The sequence below is a fragment of the Hypomesus nipponensis genome, chromosome 11 (assembly GCF_054491055.1).
Source record: "Hypomesus nipponensis isolate SF chromosome 11, ASM5449105v1, whole genome shotgun sequence".
Taxonomy (NCBI): Eukaryota; Metazoa; Chordata; class Actinopteri; order Osmeriformes; family Osmeridae; genus Hypomesus; species Hypomesus nipponensis.
In genome coordinates this window covers 15,789,128-15,799,541 of record NC_140371.1, presented here as the reverse complement: position 1 = coordinate 15,799,541, position 10,414 = coordinate 15,789,128, and the positions used below count along the sequence as shown (strand labels likewise).

The following is a 10,414-nucleotide window of genomic DNA, read 5'->3' as shown; positions in this document are numbered from 1 at the left end:
AACCTGACATGCCTGGTTTAAACCTCCATAGAATGTCTCCCCTGGATGAGAGCTGGACAGAAAAACAAGACTGGAGACGACAATGTAGAAAGAAAAGGGGATGACGGAGAAAGATAAGAGATGGGAGGATTATAAAAAAGGCATGCGAGAGAGTGAGGTTGAAGACGTTCAGTGATACTGTAACATTGGGGTTTTGATGAGCAGTGCATTTGTCTAATGTGTACAGCAGTTAACACAAAACCAGCATGTGAAAATGTGGAATAATCAAATGAAAGTAAAAGAACATCTTCTCAGTCCAACAGTGTTTTGTTTCATCCTGAAGAATGCCCATCCCCCAGAGTAAGGAGAGGAGACAAGCTGGCAGTGGTGGGGGCAGGGCGACTCTCCCTCCCTCTGTCTCTGCATCTCACTGGCAGATGCTGGGGGAGGCCTGCCTGCTTGCCTGCCTGCCTGGGGCTGTGGCATGCTGACTGCCGAGATAGGGGACATGGAAGGCAACCCCTACCCAGTGTTGGAGCTCAGGCCCAGGAGTACAGATCTGGGTCCATCTCCTGGATCCCTGTCTGGAAGATGGTGTCTTCACTTAAACTGCCATAAACTGTGTGGACTTGAGTGACCCAATGTGCCTAGATTAAAGATGGCCTTGTCTGTGAAACCTGCCTGTTTACTCAGTCTGTCTGCTTATGTTAATATTTGAGCAGTGTAAGCAGAGCTGTGTCAGTGTGTGTGTGAGGGGGACATTGTAAGGCACAGCAGCTGACATGAATGTGATGCACAAACACACACCAAGGGGGTCTCTGGCCCATAGATACTTCCTGTCATCAAGCCCACAGAACATGTTTACTGAAGGCCACATGACCCTCCCCAAAGGTGAGGTGTTGGCATTTGGGGCAGAGGAGAAGCACGCCTGAATTTCTCAGACAATCACAGCTGGTCTTCCTATGATGACATTTCGACAATGTGGGAAATGCAGTAAAACAGCAGCTTAAGCAACAACACACACGGAGAGTTTACAAATGGCTAAAATGTGTGATACATTTGGTGAGGGTCAATAGTGAAATAATTTCTTTCGAATGTTAAGCAGTTCTCAAGCAAAGCTGGCACATTTTCAGACTGCATAAAGTAAAATCCATAGTCATGAATCATTCCAGTTATAGGCCCAAAACTGCCAAACTCCTGAGAATTTAAATAAGAGGAATTTAAATCCCTAAATCAATTATTTCATTTAAACCCTGAATCAATAATGAATAGGTAAAAACAGGCCAATAAAAAGGCCAGACCAGCAAACTTAACCCATCAATACAAACCACAAGAGAAAGGACTGAAGCTTCAAGGACAAAGAAAGGGACACAGCACAGATCTGCTCCTGGCCCTGGGCATGCAGTTCAGTAATAGTCTGTGTAGCTACATATTTTCTCTGGTAACTGCCGTACTTGAAACAGGTAGGACTGTTGAGAAAAATTCAGAGAAGCAGAAGGTATAGCCTTCCAGAATGCTCAGAACCACTTCATAACATACAGCTTGAAAAACGGTATTACAGTAGGATTCAAAAGAAGTAGAATGGTTTTCAGAAGATGCACTGTTATTAAACATTCACATTGTAAACTCTAGTGCGATCCAGTGTTGTAACCATATATCTTCCTGAACAAAGCCCCTAGATTGGCGACAGATACTCATATAGACAACCATTAATAGAAGATTAGTCGTTGACAATAGACCACCCAACATGGATGCCACGTTTTTGAAACAAGAGATTAGAGGAGTGTTGTGGCAGGTTTTGTTCCCAGCATTAGTACAGAAGGCAGGCAGTCTTGCTTGCTCCAGCAACTCCTCCAGTGCTCACAGGCCAGGCTTCATCCCAAGTTAATTATGGCCACAGCTTGCTAGGAGGCATATCATTAGCAGTAATTGCACACAGCATCCTACCGCCATGTGCATCCCTTTTTGTCCCAGATTTACGTAGCACTGATCCATGAAGAACAGTGCTTCTCTGCAAGCTGCAAATGAATACAGAGTTTGCGGCAGACAGTCATTTTGGCAGTGTGTGGGTGTGTGTACGCGCGCTTTGTGTGTCATGGAGTGATCCCAGAAGTGCATGTGAGACCTGTCGGCTTTGTGCGTGCATCTGCATCTGTGTGACTTAAGGAAGCGTGGACATGTAAAGCCCATGTGGATGAGTGGCTAAACTCAATTTCAGGAAGCATGGGGATTAACATGAACCAGATAGTGTTTGTTGTGTGTAGGCCTGTGTGTGTTTTTATATCAACAGTGGGACGTTTGTTCCTCTACTCCAGGGAAGCAGGTCGGGACATGCAGACAGGGGTTTTTGATTTAACGACCCAGATGTAATTGGGCTATTTCCTCTTCCCTTTGGCTGGAGAACCACAAGAGGTACTGCCCTTGTGTTAACCCATTAGTGACTGCACCTGCAGACAGATAATGAGATCGTCATTAAAAGCTGCCCTTCTACAATCGTTTCCCTCACAACCGTATGGTTTATGAATGATAACGAGACAATTCTTCTATTCAAGATGTCATCAAAAACAAGACGCTGTGGGGGGCTGTGCCAGTGGTTACTGTGATGTGTCTTGCAGAGAGGGTCACGGCCCTACATGTTGACCTGGCTTAAGTGGAGGTAGCCTCCTGTGTGACAAGGCATTACCCATTGGTCATTAGTTCTGCCACCCTCCTGTAGGTATCCTACATACAACGTTCCTTTTGTTTGAGACGTTACAGTACTGTATGTGCATGTGTACACTTCCCCCTCTGTTTCAAACCCCCATAGCTGGGTTTTGAAAATGCTGCATACCTGCATTCCTTTCACTCACCTACATGCACAGAGGGGCTGGTTGTTAGGCAACAACCACTGCATGAGCTACATCTCTGGCCATGCTGGTCAGCATTTCACTTACAGGAACAGCATGAAAAGAGCCTACAGATGGCTGCATTTGCCATGGTGGTCAAAACAGATTTCAGCATTAGAGCTTTCCTCTGAAGCGAAACGACTCAACAGCCCATGGTCTCAAGATATCTTCCTCTGGTCATGATCCAACATATTTAGACACTTTTAGAGCCAAAGGAAACAGTTTGGAATGAAAGCTTTGAAAAATCTCAGTCCAGAGACCATGACAAGGGGGTAGGGGAGGATCAACCTGGGGCTGACGCACATTGTAAGATGATCTGATCGGGACATTGACCCAGCCCTGCCTTGAGGATGTGCTGCCCCCCATGTTATGTAAGAAAGATATTCATAGGCTACTATATCTGACACATAGCTCATAAATTAACATGTTAAAATGTAGGGAACTCAACAACAGCAAAGAGCAAGCTCTATTATCGGGTTAGTGGAAGGTTAGTGTCTATTACGTAGGGCAGATTACAGAAAACGGAACATCATTTGATAAGAAAATGCTAATTCAAGTGCAAGAGCCCCCTCTCTCCTACTCTTGTTGCACAACATTGTGAAACCAGAGCATGCAGACTAAGTAATGAGAGGGCTGCTATCATGTGATTGAGGTGAAAGTAAAGGACAAGTCGTTATTAGAGCTCTAACACAATGGACAGTATGATACAGGCTGAGAGGGGGGAACATAACTTCCTGTTGCATGCATACATACCTCTGTTCAATTTACAGTTTTTCCATCCGGATTATTATTTAGAATAAAACGGCAGGCAGCAACACAGACAATGCTTGTATATTTTATTTTATGTACAGTACATGTTTAAAAAAAAAAAAGAAAAGAAGAACAGCCATTAACATTGACCAACATGGACAACAATAGCAGACAGTCGGGTTGCTCATCCATGGGAGTTATTCTCTCATATGGAACCTAGCAACAAAAAGGGTCTCTCTCCTTTCATAAGTCCTCCTGAAGTTTAAACCACAAATCAGGGGACAAACACAGACGGAAGAGGATTTATGGTTGGTTTCATAGCCATAAAAGCCTTGGATTGGTGTAAGCAATATGGAAAACACAGCCACCATTTTATGTTTACACCAATCTGACGCTTTTAATTGAATCCATGCGAGTGAGTGAGGACGTTCATTTCAGGGGAGAGGGGTACAGAATGGCAACAGAGACTTGAATGTGTGCAATCTGCAGTGTGCTAAAGGCTACCAATGGTTTTCCTCGGTGCAGTCCAACCCCCTCCCCAACAGCGCTGCTTTAAACCCAAAGGTCACCAAAGGTCAATCCTGAAGATTTTGTCTCTACTGCTAGCTCTGTAACAGCAGTCTGCAACTTGTAGCCACGGTGGCAATTCACAAAGCAGTCTACCCCCAACTCCACCATCTGCACACTCAGCAACTGAATTCACAGTATTCTTACAGCATTTCAGTTATTATAAAGCTTTAATTGAGAGAATGCATGGGGGATGTAATTATTTGTCCATTTAATTTGATCCAGTGGACAGTGGACTGTAGTGTGTGAGGGTGGACTGAGATAACATACATACAAAGACACACCCAAATCAAATATGAGAATACAGTGCACACAACCACCCCTGAAAGGTTCTCCACCATCCCCAAATAAGGGAACACAAAATTATATAAGATATTTTATCTCCAAAGGCCATGGATAGTCAACCATGAGACATACAAACTCTCCCACTGCCTATCAGTGCTGTATCTCCAGTTAGTGTTTGAACAAGTGAGCTTACAGCAGGCCACCAAGGTACAGATAAAGTGCATTTTCTTAACATGACACATTAAATAAAGATAAGTAGAAAATAACTCGGAGAGCAAGGGGAGGGGGGATTTTTCACCAACCCACTAGTCTTCTAACTAAACCTGAAATGAAATGGAAGAGAGAAAAACATGCATGGAGGACAGAGGTCAGTAATAAATACATCAACATATCCGTCTAGGGACACCTGAAGGCTATGAGGATTGAAACACGTGATAGTAGAAGAGCTGGAACGTACTGTACTCAGACAGTACCATCATTTAATGGAACAGTTTCACATTTTCAGATCTGGAAATAATTTTCTAGAGTAAGACTATCATCAGTAGAGCCACTTACTGGTTGGCTCACTGAAGGGAAGGAACTTCTGATGAAAATGGGAGTGGGACAAAAAACAACAGAGTCCTTTACTTGGGCAATTTGATCAGTGTCACCACTAATTGGTAAAGAGGACCGTCCGCAAGAGCAGCTGAGTAGATATTTTGCAGGATTGTGGAGAGGTGGACTTAAATCATAATGAATAATAAATTGTTACGGATAATAAATACATTCGGGTTTTTGTAGTGTTTCTATTTAGATCTATTGTCATATGATTAAATCTAAAACAAAAAGAGAAATAGTTCTGAATAGTTCATAAGATGCCTCAAACTGGCCTTCTTGCTCCCTTATCTAGGCCAACGCTATACCTTGGCCGCCATTTCCCTCCAGCCATGTGTGTAAAATGATGTATAAATAGTGACCGTGGCAACAATACGTAGGCTCTTTTGGGCTGGACAAAGTGTTCAGGAAAACCTCTGAGACCATTTTTCAGCCCTTAGCTCCTACAGAAAAAAGAAAGAGAAAGAAAAGTAAGTCATAAAAGTGAGTGTAAAGGTTGAAATGTTTCTGGTTAAAAGAAACACGGACCATACACTGATTCATTTCATATAAAGAACATTATTTCAAAATGTATAACTTTTTTTCCCCCGTGGTTATCTTAACTTTGAGAAGTTATACTTGAGTGGAAATTCATTTTAGCCATGAGTGTGGTAACCTCCAGGCAGCATGATGGAAAAATGTTTTTCCATCATAAGCGCTGGAAAAATAACACCAACCATAGGTTATTCTCAAATCTCAACAGTCTGAGCTCAATTGAACCCAGACTAGGTGTAGCCTACCTTCTTATAGCTGGACCGTAAGAAGATTCAACAGAGTGTGGGACTGGCCTGTCTGTCTCATATCAGTAAGACAATATTTAACCTCAGTGTTTGTTAAAGACCTGTTGCTAGGCAACATATAGGCTAGCCTGCAGCCTAGTCTACCCGCTCAAATAAAGGAAATCAGTGTAGTGCTTGGGGTATCCTAACTAAATACCTACATACAGTACTGGCATTAGCCATATAATATGCTACAGTAGAAGTGGGGCTAATCTGATCTGGTCATAGGCTATTTGATTGTGTTGTTGAACAGAGACATTACCCATCAACATTTACTATAGGATCTACAATATAATTCAGAAACTGGAAAAAAAAAAAAAACTTGTTCATTGTGCGAAGTTGTACTAAATTTTCTCCACAAAATAAAAAGCCATTTGGTCAAAGCAAATGTGAAGTTCTATTTTAACTTGTGAAACATTTTCTTCAGGCAGGGGTTGTCAGTGTAGTGTGGTGGACTCACCTACGTTTCGCAGTGGGCCAGTAGAGAGGTGATCTCAGGGCTCATGTGGCCCACAGCCTTGGCAGCTTCCAGGATGGCTCGCCGGTACATCCCTTTCTTCTTGCGGTTGAAGCGCGACCTGAAAAACTCCCTGAAGGGCGAAAGTTTGGCCACAGACAGCTGGGAGGTGGTGGGTGAGCCGAACCAGGCGACCTTCGCTTCAGGCCACTGGGCCTCACAGCTGGCCGTCTCCTCCCTGCGACTGCCGCTGATGCTAAGAACCCTGGCTGGCCACCAGGGGAACCCGTGGATCTTGCCCCACACGATGTCGCCCACCGCGACCGCATGGCCCTCCTCCGTTACACACTTGGTCATGCTGCGCGTGTGCAGACGCACGGTAAGAGGCGGCACAGTCTTGCTGTCGGCTCGCGCCGAGGAAGGCGCGGCGGACGAGGAAGACACCGAGATGTCTTCACCAGGCGCGAGGTCGCACAGCTCGGGGGAGGTGCCGTCCGAGCTAACGGATTTGGATTCGTCCAAGCTGTCGCTGCTGCACACCGATAGGCTGGAGGAGTCGGCCTTGCGCTTGCGGAAGTTGATGAGAAGGGTGAGGTCACTGTGGCCACGGTCAGCCTCCTCCCCTGAGCTCCCTGACCACAACTCCACTGAGTTCTTCTCCTCAGAATCCTCAGAGTGGGGCGGGCAAGATTCCTGTACCTGGGGGCTCTTTCTCGGTGGCGCACCGACGAGTTCAGCCTCGTACACCGTCAGGCTGTCCTCTCCGTCCACCCGTGGCCGCAGGCGAATCTTAGGGGACGGGAGGTCCTGGCCCACGGTGGTGAAAGGTCTGGTGAGCTTCAGTTTGGGAATGGAGACGGTCAGACCTGTTCTTGTGGCATCTAAGATGTGCTGCTGCTCCTTGGTGGGTTCTGACAAGGACTTGCAGCTCTCTCCCAGGCCATTGTGGAGCAGTTGCTTGGGACAAAACGGCTTGACCGAGCCATGAACCCGTGACGGGATCTTCATGACTTTTCCCTTGCCCTGCGGAGTGCTGTAGGAAATCTTTATGACAGGGCTGTGGGGGATCATGTCGCCACCAGGGAATTTTGCTTCCTCCTCCCTTTTGTCCTTCCTGAGCCGCTTGCTGTCATATCCAGGGCCATTCTCTCGCCTCTTGGCCTCCTTGGCTGCATCCATGTCCTCTTTCCTGGACACCTTGGTTGGCCCATCCTTGACATCCTCGTCGCTCTGTGGCGCATTCTCTTTCCTGGAGGCTTTGGTGGTGGTCAGGCCATCTTTGCTGTCCTCGTCACTGTTTAGTGTGTTTTTACACTTCTCACAGAGCACCTGCCGGGGCCGGAGACGTATAGTGCTCATTGTCATGCGGCCAGGCTCACGCGTCCGTCTCTTCTTCCGCTTGATTGGTCGTGGCGGTGGCTGTGGTACCCATTGACCATAGCTGTGACGCACCCATATGGGATGTGGGAAGGGGGCTCCTTCAAAATAAGGAGGGTAGGGAGCCTGCCCAGCGGGCACAGGTGTGGGCAAGGGGGCAGGTAAAGGGTCAATAGATGGTTCAGGCTCTGGGAGCGTGTTTTCATCCTTTGGTCTAAATGAAGCCTGGTTCAGAGGCCTTGTAATGGGCCCCTCACTCAGGACCTCTGGGATTTCACAAGCAGGTTTTAGTACAGGGTATTGTACTGGCTTGGTCATGACATCTGGTAGACAGAACAGTCCGGTTCTAGATGAAGAAAACCCACAAGAAAATAAATGAGTGCATGCCACATCAATTCTTTGATATTATACCCAAAATAAAGTTCCTTATGGAAGACCAAACAGAAGACCAACCACACAAAAACATTCCAGCGGATGGATCAGTCATCAGGAATGTTCTACATTCTTCAGTTTAACAGTGATTTTACAGTTGTTTTCACTGTGTACAGTAGCCCATGTCTGCCTTATCTAAAGCTCTCATTCACTGCCTTGTACTTTTAAGTTTCATAAGAATGGCTGGTTGGGAGGGAGAGCAAAAAGACACCAAGCAAGCCATTGTGTCCTGCGTTGACCAAAAACAGCTGCTTAAATGCATTTTAAACTGCACCTAGCGGTGGGAACTGCAGATTTGTTGCCTCCGAGGAGCCTTTGGCAGGCAGGCAGCAGCAGCAGCAGTAACATGGCCGTGCTGCTTCAGCTGTGTCAGAGACGGCAGACAAAGAGACTACAGGATGCCCAGGAGCCCCCCTCTATCTGACTGAACAAAAACAATCTCATGAATCACTCGAGACCAGGAGTCAGAGAGCCAGGAGACTCCATTTGTTTTTCCACATCCCTGTGTGCTGTGTGCGTTCATCATCAGATCATTAATTAAGGCAAATTTGAGATGCCCAAAAGGCGTTTCCCCATGAGCCCCAATTGGCAGGCGGGCACCTTTCAATAAAAGGCTCTGCAAGACTGCGCTACCTGTGCTTAGGAGATCTTCATAGGGCCTCCTTGCTAAGGCAGAGAGCACAGGCCATGTAAGTAAGAGAGGGCAGAGAGTTCCAGCCCAGGCAGAGTACAAGAACATAGTTTTTCACCCCGACAAGACCATGTGATAAGAGGATTTGACAGTGATAGATGTTGACAAGGAACTAAATCAAAAACAATGAAGGGAAATGCTTTTCCAGGAACAGCACTCATAATGACAATACTAGTCATCCTGAATAGAACAGCCTATTTTTACCTTTTTGTATGAGTAACTGTGTGTGGAGGGCGCTATTCCCAATACAAGATATTACCCTAAAAAGTGTAAAAGAATACTGAGATGGATATCTGGCACGATTCTGATGCCTACTCTACTCAATAACTACATGTGACTGTACAGCCTAACCTGTATAGCTTAGCCTATTACACACAATCATACACACACGTACTACAGTATATAGGCCTCACACATGTACCATACAGTAAATTGGCAGGCCCTTTACACTCCTACATTGTTAAACATGGCCTATGACATGGCTACTTTGTTAAACTGACAAGAGAATTCTCTTTGTTAAGTACAAAGAAGGTGGTTTGGGTAGCCTTACTGTGCATCTAAACTATTTTATTGTGCTCCTTCTGCATTCCAACTGCAGAATGTCTATAAATCTTTTCTGCAGTGAAATAGACACTGCTTCTCTAGCCTATTGTTTTAAAATGTGACTTGTATAGGAGATTATATTTAGACTAAGACAAAATGAATTACGTTTAAGTGATATGGCTCATCACTTCTGAAAGCATACAAGCCTGAATCAACATTACCATATGAATAGTGAATAGTGAAAGTATTTTGATAAATACATTGGGATAGGGTGTTACAGCAAGGCCTGCTTTAATAGCTCAACTGTAGCTAACTGCTTAGCTATCTACGTTAGCAGGCCTGAATTTGGCTAGTTAAAGTAAGCTGGCTAACAATGAGATGCATGTATGTCATATATTTCTATTAATTACGGATCATATTTTGGACATGATGCTAAACTTGCCATGACCCTCATGTTACTGATTCTAGGTAATAAGAGAACGTGGATGTGTTAGCTAGTTACTGTAGGTCAGCTGACTAGGGAGCAAGCTAGCTAGGCTAGCTAGCTTTGAAACCTTGAACTCTTTGTATGACCAGTATTAGTAGCTATCTTGTTAGCATGCTAAAATACCCTGCTAAGGTTAGCAAGTTAGCTACCAATTAGCTAATTACGTTTAAATACAAATGACAAATAATTCGAGGAAATACAACTTACTTCTTCTTGCAATCGAGTAATATTCCCGTGTAGCTCCTTTCCCGGTAGGTAAGCGTCACCACAAGTGTATCGTTAACTATTTGATCGATAGTGACAGGTACCCGAGAGCCGGCCAGCAGCTCCTCGGCCACAGCCTCCATATTTTCTTGGGTGAGGTGTCCGGCTTGGCGGTGCTCGATCGCGGCTGCAGGAGCCACGATCGCGTCGGCCAAAGATCCTACTCCCTTCTACTTTCGAGCACGGGAGGCTACACCAGGGCACGAAATGACGCCATCTCCCTCACCAAGTCAATTACAACAGTTCTGCCACTAGTGACATCACACAGTCAGAGGAGCAAAACCT

General features: G+C 45.4%; 1 protein-coding gene across 2 annotated transcripts; it reads right to left on the bottom strand.

Annotated features, from left to right (window-relative positions):
* Window positions 1-3,683: 3,683 nt before the first annotated feature.
* pwwp2b (PWWP domain containing 2B) lies at window positions 3,684-10,399 on the bottom strand. 2 transcript variants are annotated; one of them, XM_084710196.1, is made up of 3 exons: window positions 10,073-10,399; window positions 6,339-8,058; window positions 3,684-5,503 (listed from the first exon to the last, which is right to left on the bottom strand). In XM_084710196.1, the coding sequence occupies exons 1-2, from the start codon at window positions 10,210-10,212 to the stop codon at window positions 6,339-6,341; spliced, it is 1,860 nt and encodes a 619-aa protein (XP_084566322.1). In that variant the 5' UTR covers window positions 10,213-10,399; the 3' UTR covers window positions 3,684-5,503. The 2 variants fall into 2 exon arrangements, with proteins under 2 accessions (XP_084566322.1, XP_084566321.1); XM_084710195.1 differs by having other exon boundaries at window positions 6,343-8,058.
* Between the last annotated feature and the right edge of the window lie 15 nt (window positions 10,400-10,414).